Raw genomic sequence first — 17,105 nt, forward strand, 5'->3', positions numbered from 1 at the left:
TACAAAGGGGGATTAAATAAAACAAGACACACGATATATTTATCAGTCACCAAAACAGAATATTTTTCAAACCACGAAGTCCCTGCCTTATGATCACATAAGAAACCACGAAATACGTACCGGGGGTATTTGTGGCTACTCCTTTTCGTATCTAACAACTGGGAGGTGGGTCATTACATTTCTAGCATTCCATAAACTAATATGATACTAATATGGACGTTTAGCCTCTGCGGACACCTAATTGAAAACCCATTTCTACGGGAATGAAACCGAGCGCTATGGTTTAGTCTATGAAAATGATGGCGTGTCTTAAAGGGCAGGTCATCGAGTTCAAAAGATATGGGAAACCTTAATGCCCAAGCTGCGCTGAATTACCTATTAGACGAGATTAATTGGGACGTAAATTTAAGTCTGCTGTTATACCTAATAGACGCGCGTCAAATCTCGTATATATAAACAGACAGCTCGATTTAACTGAGCAATGCCGCTGTTCTTCAGTGAGACTTTTCCCAGTACTGTAACTGAATTCTACATACCAGAATGGGGTTTACTGAAAGATTGGTAACGGTGCTCATTAGTTTGCACTACTGTTCCATACTAGTAGATTCTTTTCCCGCTGTATTGACATATGATGGTTTCCCTTCAATTCGTAAGCGGTTTCTGAATCCGACAAGCAAGCTAACACTACCTGAAAACACCCTAATTCCTCCTCCCCAAATCAATCCAGGCATCGCTGTTGGTGAGCTCTATCCTTTCCCCCCACCATTAGTTAGACCAGCTGCTGTTATCAGTGACATGTATACAATAGTTGCTCCACAGAAGCAAAATGGTCCCAATATGGGTGCTGGCAAGTTGTATCCCCAACAAGTGCTCCAGAAGGGTGTTGGCTTTGCTGATTCTGTTCCCAGACAGAACCTTGTAACTGTGAAGTGCCATGCAGCAACAATAGAAGTGATCGTTAACGCAGACTTGTATTCCACGGGCACCCTCATCAATGGCTCCGATCTGCGGCTAGGATTGGATGCCCTTTCGCCAAGCTCTTGCTTTGCTATAGCTTCTGGGGAAGCAGAATTCACGATTCAAGCTGAACTGAAGGACTGTGGCACAAAGCTTTGGGTAAGTACCTGCAAGAGCTGAAGTGGAACTCCTTATGCAAACTCATTCTGTTGGTATGCCGTGTGAATGTTCTCTCTAGCTCTAATTCTGCTCCCGTTTCAGTTCACGCCCGATGCCTTGATCTACACCAACAATCTTATATATTCCCCCGTTCCATTTGATGGTGTTATTCGACTGGAAGGAGTAGTTGTTCCTATCGAGTGCCACTATGGAAGGTGAGTGGCTTTCTGCAGTAGCTTGTGATCTACAGACTTTGATCTGACAATCCTCTGTGCTGGATCATAACAGGAAGTACAACACAAGCAATGATCTGCAACCAACTTGGGTCCCCTTCATTGGTACCAGCTCTGCTGAAGAGATCCTTGACTTCTCCTTGATGCTCATGTCTAGTAGGGTGCTCTTTAGATCTTTGTTCAACCCCTGATACAGGGTGCTGCTTTGGCAGAACCTTTGTTTTGTAACTAAATTTAACTATCCTTTCTAGGTGATTGGCTTGCTCGAAGGTCCTCTTCTATCTATTTCCCTGGGGAAATGATGTACTTCGAGGCCTCTGTTCTGGCCAGCCTCATGTCTCTTCGTGTGTTTGTGGACTACTGCGTAGCTACCTTGGTCCCTGACTGGACCACTCATCCCCAGTATTCATTCATTGAGAACTATGGGTGAGTATCGCATCTGAAAATCATGTGCATTTAACTTTTTTAGGTTGACATTTCCTCAACTGAAATGTGTAAAGCTGAGATCTTGGCTGGTGTCAGGTGTGGCCCTATCAGCAGTGGTGTGTACCCCACAATGTTAAAAGGAAGCTGCTACCTTTCAGTGAGGTCTGATGCCACATTTGCTGCCTTGTATACTGTGGTATTTACAGGCATGATGCACCATATTTAAAGCCTAGTGTGAACCCCCCTGGTCTTGTATGGTCCTGTTCTTGTGTTCTGCATCTGAATCCATCCAGGTGTCTGACTGATGCCAAGCGCACAGGTTCCTGCTCCCTCTTCCAACCCAGATCAGAGGACCATAAGCTTCGATTCCAGTTGGAAGCTTTCAGGTTCAGCCAGCAAGCTAGCCCTTCGGTACAGCTTTTTCCTTCCAGATCATTTACTTCTATTTCTGGAGCACTGACTTCCTTTTTCCCTTCCTACAGCTGTATATTACATGTCACTTGAGGGCTGTCCCCGTAACAAATACGGACTGGACCAATAAGGCATGCTCGTTCATTGAGGACAGGTAAGCTCCCAGTGTGCTGAGCCTTAACGGAGGAAAAACAGTGAATCTTGCATATTAAGGCTTCCAGTCTGTGGTCCTGTTTCCAAGCTGGAGGTCTGCAGATGGAAATGATGGGGTATGCAACAGCTGTCAGCTATACATGGAATCCCAGGGTGATTCTTATGACCAACCTAAGATCCCTATGTCTAATGGAGGTTTGTGGAAGAGGCAAACGACAAAAAGCAACATGGCTGGTAAGGTGAAATGACCTGGGTCCTGCTGATCGGGTAGTGTGGTCTTGATGCACTTCTCTGCTTTCAGAGTGGCGCAAGGCCACAACTGTGGGCCCTGTAGCTATCCTCCCCTCCCCTGGTGCGTTATCTACAAATCCATTAAACCAACAAGCCTGCTGGGATTCTGCAAAGCAGCGTATTGCCCTGAATGCATCAGTCTCAACTACTTTGGCTTCCGTCACAACTGTAGAAGCATCTGTCTCAAGCATCTCTCCCGATGGACTGGACCGGAAGTAGCATCGAAGAAACTTGATGCAGACTGGAGCAGAACAGGAATGCTATTGCTGGTTCAACTAGCTTTCCCTGCTTAAAGGTGGCACTGAATGCAGCTTTTAGATGTCTTGACTGAACATTAAAGATCTGACTCTAGTTTAACTTGTGTGATGGGCTGTGGAGTTGTAGAGCTTGCAAAATGCAGATCTTTTTGCTAAGTTACTTGTGGCTGTCAGTCTTTCAGATGGGACTTTTCTTGATCACCTTCATGATCATTTCAAGCTCTGAAATAGATTTGTAATGCCAATGAGAGCTATAAACTAAATCTAGCAACTTGAGTGTTGGTCCATCTTTTCTGTGGCAGGTCAGCAACCCACGTAACAGCCTATGTTCCCCCCCCCCCCATTACAGCAGGCTTGAGAGGTTTCCATTGCTGTAAAATGTGAATTCATGTCATTTACCACTGGCACTGTTCCAAGGGCTGCTGTAATGGGGCTTGGGATGACAATCGGGTCCTTAAATTTGGAACATGACTGGGGGATATTCTACAAAGGATATTATGAGCTAGATAACTTAAGCCAAAGGTAATGATTGTCCAATGGGAATAAAACTCATTGGACAGTTTTCATATTTCGCTCATTCAGCTAAATGAGATTGTTTTGCGCAGTACCCTCTAGGGGTCTGTTCCACAAAGCAAGATTCTTGCTTGGCCAGCTATGTCAATTGTGTAGTTTGAGCAGGCCTGTGTTTCATGCAGATGCAGTGAGTTGTGAAACTAGTGGAATTTGGAAATGGACACAAAGGGATTATTTGGTACCGGACTAGACAGGATGGACTGCAGCAGGTGGAGGTAGGAAGAGCTAGGATATATTCCACCAAGCAGGATTTTTTTTCGTTAGCCTGATTGAAGAATCCTTACATTTAGCTTAATGTCACTTGCCTCCCCTCCTATTGGACAGTTTCCATACTTGCCTCAAATTAGGTGGACAACTGGGGGATCCTGTGGCCAGTACGACGAAGTGGGGTTACTGGCTTATCGGGGGTAACTTGTAGGATTTAAGGTAGTTTGGGCAAAATGTAAGTAAACGAATATGAAGTCCATTTAAACTGTGGTACCGTAATTCCAACAAGTAACCCACTGCTTTGTGAAATTCCCCCTCATGGAGATTAGACACTACACAAGCAGTGGTACGTCTCTTGTATTTCTATAATGATAAATGTGATTTAATGCAAGTTTGTTTTTGAACTTCATTTTAGCCTGCATTGCCAACTGAATATTTTGAATATCTGGATGTCTTTGGCCTAAAGGGTCCAGTTACAGTTCTGAATATGATGGCTGAGGAGCAGGTGGCACCAAAGTACCTCACAGGAAAACGACTTTCATAAAATGAAACTTAAGTTAATTTATAATAATTTTCATGGAAGCAATGAGAGCACACCATAGGAGACGGAAATAGACAACTTGCCTCCACGGGCTGAACACAGACTTAGCCATTTCTCGGATTTTTAAAAACCAAAGACGTTTGGGCCAGAAGAAAAGCTCTGCCATCTAGTGGACTTAACACAGAAAATCATTCTTCAACATTTAGATTGGGTGATCTGGTGGTTATTTCAAGCTAGTTAGGGTTCATACCTTAACTCTCAATTGAATGAGCCGGAAGTCACGTAAGCATAATGATTCAGCTCCAACAATGCTGATTAGTACTTCGGGGATTTAGTTTACTCAAGTCTAAAGCTGTGTCCCAGTTCAGGGCCAAATCCTTCAAAGGATGTGGTTGGCATAGCTTTTATAGGCTGTCCTTCAAAGGTCGATCCTACAGACAATTTCTTGTTTGCATCACCAGCTTTTCTTATCTTTACCCTGAAAGCACCGTTCCTATCGCATAGCACCCACTTTTTGCAACCTTGGGATAGATTTGGCCATGAAGATTCCATCGAACGCATCCTTCACGGTCCAGGAAAAGGAGGACGCATTTCTAGGCCACATTTGAAGGAGCTTTCGAAACAGGACAGCCTTGTCGTGCTGCTGTGATGCTTTTGGGCTTCAAATGGAGCCATAGAAAGGTGCAGCCTCTGAAGTGGGACACAGCTTGAGACTTGAGTAAACTCAATCCCCGAAGTACTAATCAGCATTGTTGAAGCTGAATCATTATGCTTACGTGACTTCCGGCTCATTCAATTGAGAGTTAAGGTATGAACCCTAACTAACTTGGAATAACCCCCAGATCACTCAATCTATATATATCTATATGGGACTGCTGTTGCTAACTGAAGCGCAGTCTTGCAGAATAACAAAAAGCCATCATCAGCAGATTGCTGAAAAAAGGACCAGAAACGGACCCCAAAAAGCATACAGCTCCGTGCTTTATGCAGTTGGAAATATTACTGTCTGCGTATGCAGAGTATGAATCCATAATCTCTAGGTGGAGCATATTAATCTTTTAAAAAGTAAAACTACTCTAAAAATTGAACTGCTTTAGAAACTGAACTGTCAATACTAGTTAAAAGTGAATTTTGAGGTTGTCAAAAGATGATTGATTCTTCCCTGGGTCAATGTGTGGTTCAATAGGATGGGACTCTCAAACCACGAATAGAGAATTTACATAGCCTATGCTAATTTGTCGCACTATGTACATTCCCCATAAATCCTTGAGTAGCAGGCAGAGCCTGGCTATTTTGCTTGCAATTTTTTGTCCTATTACCCCCCATGTACCACTGGCCAGCTTTACTGTAATAAGAGGGAATGCCAGTTTGCAGATATCCCCGCTCAGACACACCTACAAAACCTGGTAATTAGCTGATTAAGATGTGTAAGCAGGGAAATCTGCAAACTGTGCACCTGAATCAGGGAACCCTGTCCTATATTATACAAGTAGCATCCAGTAGGAAGAAAGAGGGGAATGCATTGAATTAGTTAGGAAATCAATGTAAATCCATGGTGTATGTTTGAAATAAGGCTAAACATGGGTATTCAATAAACAAATTTTAATCAAATTATATGAAACTTTACTGATCCCTAAATCATGGAATGGGATGAAAAATACTATTGCAGATGAAATATTATTGCAAACTTGCCTTCGGAAAGTGGGATGCTAACCCATTTTCTGGAATATCCCCGAGATAGTCTCATGTGTTTTTGATTAATTTCAGTTTTATTTTCAGGCCACTCTGGTATCTTCACATACTACCAAACAGCATTCAATTTCTCCATATTTGTTAAAAAATTAAAATTAGGCACATTTTAATTCCTGAGGTGAATATCTGCAATGACCAAATCCTCATCTAAATTAATTTGAATTTTAATTTTAGTCCCATAAAGGCAATTCCCCTTCATTTTAAAACGTGATATTACATCCATGTCGGCATTAATGGCCGGTTGCTTTTAAACAAGGCATAACATTTCCATGAACAATGCACCTGTGGCACATTTTAATCAGAACGCATTTCATATTAAGAATAATCAGCAACACCTACATGTATTTAGCAGACACTAAATTAAAGCCTTACACAAGTGCGGATCACACAGCAGGGCCAGACAGTGTCCCTGGAGCGAATGGGGTTACGGGCTTTGATTACGAGCACAGAGTGCAACCCTAGTGAACCATATGGAGCCTGCCGACGAGCAGCTTGAGGCTGATACTTTTTTTCGTAAAGTCATTGCTAATTATTAGACTGTTTTTGAACGTCAAATATCTCGAAGAAAACTTCTGAGATGCAATTTGATCGCTGTTTACTGTCAAGTGTCCGCTGACCCATGTGGTCTCCTCCTGGATGGCACAATCCGCCTGTAGGGGGCAAAATAAAGCCAAAATGATTTCCCAGAAGCACCAAGGAGTTCAGCCTTAGCAGAGCATCGAATGCAGCAGAGCCATGCAGGGTCATTCTGCAGCAGGTGGCAGCTCTCGGACAGCAGGATCAGACTCCAGCAGTGAGCCCTTTGGGCACTGCTGGTCGAGACATGAGTGCACAGGCCGGGGAAGTGGCGTCTTGGGGCTCTAATCACCGGCCAGGTCATGCACAGACCCCCAGAAGCAGAGACAGGCCTCAGATGCACTCCAAGATCAACACCAATGTGTATTTTCAGCACCAACTAGCCACCGGCTTTTGTAACAACATACCCGCACTCACATCCCTACCCCTACCATACAACCATATTACACAACTGACCAAATAACTCTTAATAAAAATCTAATTAAAATTCTATTCCCTGAAAAATCAAAACATACACTCATTCATACCAGCACCAGCCTCTAATGTCATCATATCCAATGAGTCCGTGAGTTTCCATCTGCCTTTGGGTATCAAAACATCCAGCTTCTGCATAGACATACCCACACCCAACCTTACAGATCATACAGTTTGGGGTGTTTGGGTACCACCGAAAGTGGACCATGGCATCAGGATTTAACACGTGCGCCCATCCATACCCTTGGGAATGTTCTCCTTTTTCCTTGCATGCTGGGGAAGTCACAGAATGTGGACTGGGACCTTCATCTTTGGACAGGTTCAGGAAAGGTTCACATGGTGTTTACATCAGACTCACATTGGGGAGGGTGATTAACTGTGAAAGCAACACAAATAAAACAGAGTTAACTAGTTTAACAACACAGGCAAAGTACAGAAGAGCAAACTTGGGGTTGGGGCTCATACCATCATTTTAATACTGAAAGGCAGATACCACCTGTTGCTACTTGAGATTCAACTTCTTTGTAGTTTAAGGAAGGCTGAAGATATAGGACTAACCAACAGTCAGATGTTCACATTAGATGTACAAGACAAAATTGTGAAGAACGCTACATATTGCCTTGTACAACACACGAAGACCACAGCTGCCACACCTTGAATTGTGGCCAAAGCCATACAGCAATATGAGACTGCCAGGGGTGACGTTTTCAGCATCCCCCAAGACAGGGGAGCCCTATCTGCATGCCCAGCAGCCATCCTATGGGCACAGAACACATAACAGCCATTATCAAACACTTCTCAGCCTACATGGTTCACACACTTTTCTTCCCAAAACAGGATTCATGAACCCATGTTTGCAACGTGAATAGGTTTTCGTATTGCACTGATTTCATATAATTCTTGACATATTTCAGTATCACTATGACTTAAAGCAGGGGTCACCAACATAGTGCCCGCGGGCACTAGGATGCCTCCAAGGACGAGTCGCCCGCGGACCTCTTCTAAAAATAGCATAGCTCACCAGTGAGCAGCGTTTAAAATTAAATTTTATCCTGTTGCTATTCTTCTTTAATCACATTTACATTCATATAGATTTGAAAATGACAATATCTAAAAACAAGCATTTAAAACATGTTTATTATACATGAAGTTTAGATAAATTTGGGTAAAGTCTGTTCTGGTAGCCCTTCGTCTGGATCAGTTCCCATGAAGTAGCCGTTTCAAAAAGGATGGTGACCCGATTTAAAGCATACATACATTACATATATAAAAACAATTCACGTTACAGGGGAATCATGATACAGTATTAGCTTGTGAAAAATTAATGACCGCTGCTTGCTTTTTGGTTTAAATATGTTTTCAGTTCAAATCTGGGTTAATTCTCACTGATCCCAAATTCTATGTACTTAATCTGATCAACATTGTGGGGGATTTGGCAGGACTGCACAGGACACAGCTTGAGGTACACCGCGGATCGCTTATGAGTGGGTTAACTATTATACAGGTTTATGGGTGTACGCTGAAATGAATAAGATGTTTTACTGTCAACTTGGCAAAAAACTTATTTTGAATTTGAGCTGAAAATGTATTACATTATTCACGTTTTTGTAATGAGCACAGCATACATCTGTATAAATTGTATGGATACATTACTGAAGCTGTATTAAAAGAATTGTCAAAAAAAGTACCTGGGAGAGTTTTACATTCTCTTGCAAACATCCACCCTCAGTCTCACAGCAGAGAGGTCAGCTGGTTCCGGCAGGGGCTCAACAGCGATATCATCCATTTCGATATTTAGTGGTTCAGGAAGAGGCAGGTTGTGTCGCTGGGCCAAGTTGTGTAGGACACAACAAGCTATTACAATATTGCACACCTTTGTCGGGTGGTATATCAGAACGCCACCTGACCTGTCCAAACACCGCCACCTTTTTTTCATACAACATATGGTGCGCTCTATCACTGAATGTGCCACTCCGTGTGCCTCGTTAAACCGGCGTTCCTCTTCACTGCATGGATGGTAGAATGGGGTTAACAGCCAGGGCTTTAGTGGGTAAGCACTATCACCTGTTAATAGCACGCAGACATATTGGTCAAAGGAAAACATATATACAAAAACTCCATACATATGGTGTATATATGTGTATATTCAACTTACCGATCAGCCAACCATCTTGAAGTACCCCAGCCTCAAGACTACGTCCTACACTGCTCTTTTGAAGAATAAGAGCATCATGCGTAGATCCAGGCCAACGTGCAACAACATTTGTTAAAACCATGTTGGCATCACAGATGAGTTGCACATTGATGGAATAAAACTGTTTTTTGTTTAAAAAAGTAGCTTCATTCTCTGATGGTGCTTTTATTGCAATGTGTGTGCAGTCAATAGCACCGATGACATTAGGAAACCCGGACATTGCTGCAAATTGTGTTTTGATGTTTGCCTGTACATCGACTCCACAGGGAAACTTAATATGCTGACTGGACAGTCGATTAATGCCAGCCACTACTTGAGGAATAAAGGAACTCATTGTAGGCTGGGATATCCCTGATCTGTCAGCCAGTTCGCGTTGGTATGTTCCTGTTGCCAAAAATCCAAGTGTTGTCAGTACTTGGAGCTGGACAGGAACAGCATGATTACGTGATGTAGGTCGTTCAAGAGTAGGGGCCAATTCATTGCACAATTCCATGAGAATCGCTCTTGGCAGTCTAAAACGACTGATAAGCCACCAATCATCATTGGAAAAGAAATCACTGCGATCTCTAAATACTCGCTCCCGTCGTATTTGGCTACGCGCAATGTCCTCTAGTAAAGCTAAATATGCCATGATGCCGAAAGTAATAAATTTACTCACGGGGATTTTTATAGATACATGAGGCTGCTCCTGTTGGTGTCTACTTTGATTTTTCAGTATGCACACCTGTAACAAACAATACGCAATAAATATTTTGTTATATATAAAGTTATTTTACAATATGTTGATTCACTCGAAACGAAAACAAAATGTTATCAGTACAAATGTTTCTGTATTTATTAACGCGCATTTTACCAAGCGCTAAAACTAAATGCCACTAAGAAGCACATTTCTATTTGAACTCTACATGATACTTTTCGTCTGTTTCCTACAAAAAGTTCGTGAGGCAGCTCTGGACCACTGGTGAATGTGTGTACATTTTCAAGTTTTTTCCCCAAAGTTCTGGTACAGATTTACGAATGTTCCTCGTCTTTTTTGTTTGTATAAAGCCTTTATGAAGAGAGGCCAGATATATTGCAACAAACACAAGCAGTGTAGTAAAATGGGTAAACTTTTGATGAACAATTTAGAAGTTGTTGATAATTAATTAATTTACAAAACATACGTTTAATATTTGCGCACCGCAAGAGGACCGGGACAGTGAATGAAATATGCGGGATACGGCAATTAATCTGACTGTTTTCACTTCAGCAAGATTAAGGTGTATATATTTAGCAATATCCCCGAGATAGGAAAGTAGCTTTAAGAAGGTAGTTATTTAATTAACTTAGAATTAACTGTTAAACGTACTCAATGTAATCGTACATAAATGCAGATACACCAATTTACGGTGTTTTACAAACCTGAAACGCGGCAAAGCACGAACATGAGCAACCTCTAAGCTTTAGGAAATATCCCGAAAAGGCGGAACCGGAAATTCAGCACGGGAAATTCTTTCGCCGTCATAACCGAAAGGTATTCTGGGAAAGGTGTTCTCACGCGTCCACTGCGAGGTAATTGTGACGGCTGGTGCTGCCAACTTAGCGATTTTGTTGCTGGATTTACCAACTTTTCAGACTACTCAGGCAGCATTTCCCCCCCCAAAAAAGCAACAAATTTAGCTACTTTGAAAACCTATCTTGCAACTTTTAGCAACTCAAACGCTAAAATGCACCAATTTTACTTTTAAATGACACAACTATTCTCTGTTACATATTCTACCTACTTGGCTATTATGCTTGTTTTTATGAATGACCGCTAACTACACACTACAGTGTGAGCCAGGACAGTGCCAGTACCAGGAGAAAAGCGTTGAGTAGCTAGCCAGCCACGCAGCACAATAACCTGGAGAGAGGTGCTGAACGCACACGTAATATTTGACTTAAGTTGCTAGTTTTAGTTGTTTAGTAGCATATATTATATAGTTTATTAGATTGTTCACATAATTATTGATCAGTTAGGTAGCATGTTAACTAACTACCAATACAATAAAACTATAATTTGTCAGAACGTGTAGTTTTTACTAGTCAATACGAAAACAAAGCATTAGAAAGGTCAAATGTCAGGGGTGGCCAATCTTGTCTGCAAAGGGCCGGTGTGTATGCAGGTTTTGGGTCAGCTGTTCAAACCCAGGTGTGAGGACTCTTCAGCCAATCAGTACTCTAATTAGCGACCTAATTGGGGAGTTGCAGTGAAAACCTGCATACACACCGGCCCTTTGTGGTTAAGATTGCCACCCCTGATCTAATTGTACCATAAAAAAGATTCAATGGTGATAAAAGGTAAATTGAGAAATTATGTATTATGGAATAGTGGGTAGAACTGTAGTCTCACATATCTGGGGTTAAAGGTGTTAATTCCACTCTTGTTCTGTCTGGAGTGTACCTTGTTGTTCTTGTGCCTGGCTTTTCTTTAGATACTCCAGATATAGACCAACTAGAATCTGTAAATTGCTCAGTGTACACGTGTCCTGAAACGGTCTAGTCTCCCTTCAAGACTGCTCTTTCACCCGTGTCCTGTGGTTCTCATCCTGGAAGGTAACTCGCTTCTAGGACGGGAACCACAATCACATTTTATTAATTTTGTAGAAAATGTATTTTATCCAAAGCTATGGATGTTTTTCTGTCTTTGAGAAAGCAGGGTCCCTGTTGCAATTTGGAATTGGGGGTGAAATCACTCTGCCAGCCCTGCGATTTGAACGAATGGTCTAATCTCCCGAACCGCACACTTCCTCCAATCACAAGCCCATGGCCACAACTGAATAGGAGTCTTAGGCTGGTGCTGGGCCATGTGCGCACTGTAAGTGACCCTGAGTGGAGCTTCACCCTTCCTAGGTCTCACAGCAGCCAATCAGGCATACCCAACTGTTTTTCCTGAAAAATAATATATCTGCTGGCTTTAGGTTACATATTGCTGCATTCAGATCAGATAATAGTACTTTGCATGTGTAATCAAAATAATAAAGAGCAGGAAATGTAAGTTTCAATTAATTTTATTTACACCAAGAAGCCAAAACATCTCTACTTGAGAGGGATGAAGCGGGAAGAGTGTGTTGCTCCAATACCAGGACGTCCATGTTTGACAGGTTTGTAGGTGATGGAGAACTCTCCGAGGTAGTGTCCAATCATTTCGGGCTGCAAGGGAATGTAACCATGAGGATAACAGACTAGAGTACCCACAGAAACACAGCTAACAATCTCTCTCATCGTCACCTTAATTTCCACCTGGTTGAAGGTCTTGCCGTTGTACACGCCGACCATGGAGCCCACCATCTCAGGCAGGATGACCATGTCTCTCAGATGAGTCTTCACAACCTCGGGCTTCTCCATGGGAGGAGCCTCCTTCTTGGCCTTGCGCAGGCGCTTCAAGAGCGACTGCTGCTTGCGACGCAGGCCGCGGTTCATCCGTCGGCGTTGACGGGCACAATATAGTTGCATGAGCTGCTCACTACAATAGAGGGAATAGAGAAGAGACACTGGACATCAGGTACAAGTTACCGTTGTGTGACAGATACTAGAGATGGGCCGATCCACATTTTTTCTGTTCCGATCTGATTCCGATACACAACTGTCTATAACGATACAGATTCCGATACAAGAGGTCTTTTCACTTTAATATTTTAATATAATAAATGTACACTTTTAAAAAATGTACACTAAATAAAAATGCCAAAAAAGCTTTAATTATGCTACTACGAACACACATAATGAACTGTTCCACATCGTTTGTACATCTTGTTTTAAGTGTTTGAGGCATTTTTCATATTACTTGCATCTCGGACAAGTCCCTGCACTTTTAGCGGGATTTTTCACTAAACACTTCTTCCATCTCTCAAAACTTGTTTTTACAAAGATTGCAAATTGCTGTGCTACTAGTTATTAAAGGTGTAAAATATTTCCAGATTGTCACCCTCTAATGTGATGTTCTTATGCTCCTCGTACTGCAAAGGGTTTGAGTAAGACATCACAGGAGGTAGAAGTCACTGCACTCACACAGAGGCAGCGTTACTGTTCATCTTGAATGCCGCAAAAAACATATACGATGGGAAATTGCTATTGTGCGACTAATTAGATGATATAACAAGAAATAGGAGCTCTCTTTTTACAAACTGTTGAAAACTAAATAAACAAGGATTAGACGTGGATTGGTCAGATTTGGCAGACACTCGATCCGTCTAATAGGTCTGGATTGATGCTGATACCGATCTGAATATCGGATTGGTGCATCTCTTACAGATATCAATACTATACATGTATACATTGTGAAACACACCAGCACTGACACTGCAGCAGTCTGTGGAAAAAAACTAAACCAAAAAGACTAAACCAGAGCTTTATTCTAATTTACAGTGTAACTAACAAAAAAGCAAAAAAGGCACAGATAATCCAAAGTCAGTATATAGCTGTTTGTTTGGTCCACTAAGTTGAACAACTCTAAGTGTCTGTACAGCTCGAAAGTCATCCACTCAAATCTACAAAAATAATGCAGGTGCCAGATGAAGCAAAAAACATGCTGCCCCCCCATGTAATCCATTCTCCTTACAACAACTATTCATGTATTCACTTCCATGATGCCCTACCAATTTAATGAAGGATAAACACTGATGTCACTTTCTAAAACATTTCAAAAATATATATGCTTGCTGTATTTCTGTTGATTTTGTGTACTCTGTTTGTGGTCCTATGCGGACTCACTTGGTCCTGAGTAAGTTGATAACTGAGCTGAGTTGTGCCTCATGCAGTTTTGGTCACGTGGACCAAAGCAGTATGCAATACGGTAAAAATGCAATCCACAGAACAAAGGACACAGCATGCGATGTAGGCTAATTCTATAAAACCTATACCATGATGAATACAATTGTCAACATAATTCTCATACAGGCCAATTTATCTTACTGCAATAAAGGCAATGACTTAGTCTACGTTTGCCCTAACGTGAGCAATACAATTACAGTAAAATATGTGTAGTAGTCACTCCCCTCAACAGATGCATACTTTTCATGAACTGCATGAAAACTGCATCCAATAACAGTAAACAGTACTATATCGACGTATTGATATCACAATGCTACTGTCCAGTTTAAGCAAATTACTAATGTACAATGGTACAATTCGCATGAGAGTCAATCTTAGGGAAATTCGTTAAAGGTGTTTAACGTTGGACAACTTCATACTCAAAATGAAAGGACCCGTGCAAAATACGCCCCAAACAAGGGTAAAAATATCTAATTTGTATAGTGAAAAACAATTTCGCATTTACTACAGGCGGAAGAGTACTTCAGAATTTCCCCCTAGGATGAATAATAAAGTCAGTCTTACTAAGACATATCGAGCAGCTGGTCCAGGTCCACACCTCTGTAGGTGAACTTCCTGAAGGTCCGCTTCTTCTTCTGCTCCGGGTCCGCCTGTTATAAATCAGCAGGACTAAAGTAAGTAAACTGAAACCTGAATTCCACAAAAAAATAAATACACATAGCTATGTGCGTGTTTTGTCTAATTATGTACAATGGCGAAACATTCTTAATATTATGTTTGGCTTGTGTTTTCTGAGACGGTTTTGTAGTTAAATTTGTAATTAAATGGCTGGTTATTTTACGTTTATTTTTATATCACAGCGTCAGTACATGTTTAAGATTTATGTTGGTTGTTTTAACTTGATCTAATTTGGTTTAGTTTCCTACGATGGATGCGGATTATCTTGGCTCATCATAATAACACCCACCATCTTCCTTGCAAGGATCAGAAAGGAAACCGTACGCTTGCCCTCGATTCGTTCACGCGCTCCATTTCCTCATTTCCTTCTGACTGACGCCATCCGTCTAGAAAGAGAATAGGCGGACGAGCCCTTTAATTGAACTTAAGAGAAAAGTGAATATCGCCACCTTTTGGTCTGGAGTGTGAACAGCCCAATAATCTCCCCGACCCCTGGTTTTCAGGGCATTAAATAGTAATGCCCGCTACCCCGAGCGCTTAGAGGATGAATAAATAGGCAGTTGGATAAATTGGTAGTGGAATAATATTAATAACATGAAACAGAATAAACAGAAAACGTCTGTCCCTCCAGGACATAGCGCTTCTAAAATCGCAGAAATTTACAAAAAATCAAACAAGCTCCGCAATGAAGACCTAAATAATTGCCAACTTTTCTTACTAATATGCATCAAATACTCACTTTACATAAAAATGTGCACCCTATCATACTCCTTTCTCTGATTTTTTTTTTTTAATCTTTTTTTGCATTTTTTTTTTATAATTTATTATTATTTTTACAATAAAAGACATGTCCCCATTAGGGGCAGCATGGTGGTGCAGTGGTTAGCACTGTTGTCTCACACCTCTGGGACCCGGGTTTGAGTCTCCGCCTGGGTTACATGTGTGTGGAGTTTGCATGTTCCCCCCTTGTCGTCGTGGGGTTTCCTCCGGGTACTCCGGTTTCCCCCCACAATTCAAGAACATGCTAATTGGAGTTGCTAAATTGCCTGTAGGAGTGCATATGTGAGTGAATGGTGTGTGAGTGTGCCCCCCATCCAGGGTTGTTTCCTGTCTCGTGCCCATTGCTTCCGGGGTAGGCTCCGGACCCCCCGTGACCCACTTAAATAAGCAGTTTGGAAAATGGATGGATGGATGTTCACATGATTACAAAATTATTCATATAATAGTGATGCTCCCTTTTCTCAATGTAACTATATTATAAGGAACTGTGTAACTGCACATTAATGACACATTATCAAATGATTACATTTCAGTACTTACATTAGTATTAACCTGATTTTATGTGAGCTCATGGTCTCTAACTTGCTGTTACTCGATATATTACTTAGTCAAACCTTTGTTTACACTGTCATGTCCTTGTCCAGTCTGTCGTGTGTTTCTGCACCCTAATATCTTCTGCACCTTCATGATGCGAATCTCCCGTTCCACCACATCCCATAGGTTCTATATTGGACTGAGATCTGGTGACTGTGGAGGCCATTTGTGTGCAGTGAGCTCATTCTCATGTTTTAAGAAACCAGTCTGAGATGATTTGAGCTTTGTGACCTGGTGTGTTGTGCTGCTGGAAGTATCCATTAGAACCTGGGTACAGTGGGATCATAAACGGACAGACATGGTCAGCAACAATACTCAGGTAGGCTGCGGCATTTAAACGATGCTTGATTGGTGATAAGAGGCCCAGAATGTGCCAAGAAAATACGTCTACCAATGACTTATGTTTGTATGTTTAAGCTAAAAAGTTGTCTGTTTTATGTTTTTTTTTAACAAAAGCTAAAGTAAACCATAGTTATAATTAATTTTTTGAAACCCACTAATGCATAATCTTATTATTTTGACCCCACACCCATAATATTCTCAGTGTTTGAGTTTCCCTTTTAAGTTTTTTTCTAAGTTTTTTTTTTATTTTTCAGTGACTCCTTGATCTTATGTATGTTCTCTATTGTAGGATTAGTCTTCTGTTTCTTTGTGCAAAAACACTAACAAATTCATCCATATCTAGTCCAGCTTTTACGGCCTTATGAGCCAGAAGCACCAAGGTTTTCCTTCTCTCATGTAACATTGTGCATCAGAAGGGTGTTAGGACATGTGACAAAGTGGAGAAAGAGCTCTCACGTGCTGCAGATGAAACTCCAATCACAATAACGGTTACATAGCGATGATGGAGCTGAGGAAAAGCTTCTGTAAACTCTTGGAGGTGTTTGCAAATGGTGGAGAGGTCTGCAATAGCAGAGGTGAACTTCTTTTCGAACATGACTTTCAGAACACAAATTTTATTAGAAAGGCTGTGGCTGCAGGCAGTACCTGCCAGCTCCTGCAGGGGGCGTAACAAAGCAGCATCCAGAAAAGAGGAAGATTGACGGAGAAGGCAGTTT

At 41.6% G+C, this 17,105-nt stretch overlaps 3 protein-coding genes across 4 annotated transcripts; 1 reads left to right on the forward strand and 2 right to left on the reverse strand.

The window, feature by feature from the left end:
- The first annotated feature begins 447 nt into the window (after window positions 1–447).
- LOC125716839 (zona pellucida sperm-binding protein 3-like) lies at window positions 448–3,158 on the forward strand. 2 transcript variants are annotated; one of them, XM_048989624.1, is made up of 9 exons: window positions 448–739; window positions 1,016–1,116; window positions 1,219–1,331; window positions 1,405–1,505; window positions 1,601–1,775; window positions 2,069–2,186; window positions 2,258–2,340; window positions 2,428–2,573; window positions 2,641–3,158. In XM_048989624.1, the coding sequence occupies exons 1-9, from the start codon at window positions 541–543 to the stop codon at window positions 2,847–2,849; spliced, it is 1,245 nt and encodes a 414-aa protein (XP_048845581.1). In that variant the 5' UTR covers window positions 448–540; the 3' UTR covers window positions 2,850–3,158. The 2 variants fall into 2 exon arrangements, with proteins under 2 accessions (XP_048845581.1, XP_048845580.1); XM_048989623.1 differs by having other exon boundaries at window positions 448–1,116.
- A 2,637-nt stretch (window positions 3,159–5,795) lies between these two features.
- LOC125716840 (putative nuclease HARBI1) lies at window positions 5,796–10,699 on the reverse strand. The gene is made up of 6 exons (XM_048989625.1): window positions 10,606–10,699; window positions 9,166–9,928; window positions 8,699–9,074; window positions 7,664–7,767; window positions 7,253–7,386; window positions 5,796–6,610 (listed from the first exon to the last, which is right to left on the reverse strand). The coding sequence occupies exons 2-3, from the start codon at window positions 9,833–9,835 to the stop codon at window positions 8,710–8,712; spliced, it is 1,035 nt and encodes a 344-aa protein (XP_048845582.1). The 5' UTR covers window positions 9,836–9,928; window positions 10,606–10,699; the 3' UTR covers window positions 5,796–6,610; window positions 7,253–7,386; window positions 7,664–7,767; window positions 8,699–8,709.
- Window positions 10,700–12,217: 1,518 nt separating this feature from the next.
- Window positions 12,218–15,072, reverse strand: LOC125716936 (40S ribosomal protein S15-like). The gene is made up of 4 exons (XM_048989795.1): window positions 14,963–15,072; window positions 14,560–14,645; window positions 12,454–12,688; window positions 12,218–12,375 (listed from the first exon to the last, which is right to left on the reverse strand). Exons 1-4 carry the CDS (start codon window positions 14,963–14,965, stop codon window positions 12,262–12,264), a joined length of 438 nt encoding a protein of 145 aa, XP_048845752.1. The 5' UTR covers window positions 14,966–15,072; the 3' UTR covers window positions 12,218–12,261.
- Window positions 15,073–17,105: the final 2,033 nt, after the last annotated feature.

Source organism: Brienomyrus brachyistius, chromosome 21 (genome assembly GCF_023856365.1).
Source record: "Brienomyrus brachyistius isolate T26 chromosome 21, BBRACH_0.4, whole genome shotgun sequence".
In the NCBI taxonomy this organism is placed as follows: Eukaryota; Metazoa; Chordata; class Actinopteri; order Osteoglossiformes; family Mormyridae; genus Brienomyrus; species Brienomyrus brachyistius.

Excerpts from the sequence above, each read along its gene's own strand:
- LOC125716839 (XM_048989623.1), top strand. The coding sequence starts at position 541 with ATGGGGTTTACTGAAAGATTGGTAACGGTGCTCATTAGTTTGCACTAC. Across the intron at positions 1,117-1,218 it reads ACTGTGGCACAAAGCTTTGG|TTCACGCCCGATGCCTTGAT; the intron begins GTAAGTACCTGC and ends CTCCCGTTTCAG. Across the intron at positions 2,341-2,427 it reads TGCTCGTTCATTGAGGACAG|CTGGAGGTCTGCAGATGGAA; the intron begins GTAAGCTCCCAG and ends CCTGTTTCCAAG.
- LOC125716840 (XM_048989625.1), bottom strand. The coding sequence starts at position 9,835 with ATGGCATATTTAGCTTTACTAGAGGACATTGCGCGTAGCCAAATACGA. Across the intron at positions 9,075-9,165 it reads TCAAGATGGTTGGCTGATCG|GTGATAGTGCTTACCCACTA; the intron begins GTAAGTTGAATA and ends TGCTATTAACAG.
- LOC125716936 (XM_048989795.1), bottom strand. Across the intron at positions 12,689-14,559 it reads CAGCTGCTCGATATGTCTTA|TGAGCAGCTCATGCAACTAT; the intron begins GTAAGACTGACT and ends CCTCTATTGTAG. Across the intron at positions 12,376-12,453 it reads TCAACCAGGTGGAAATTAAG|CCCGAAATGATTGGACACTA; the intron begins GTGACGATGAGA and ends ATTCCCTTGCAG.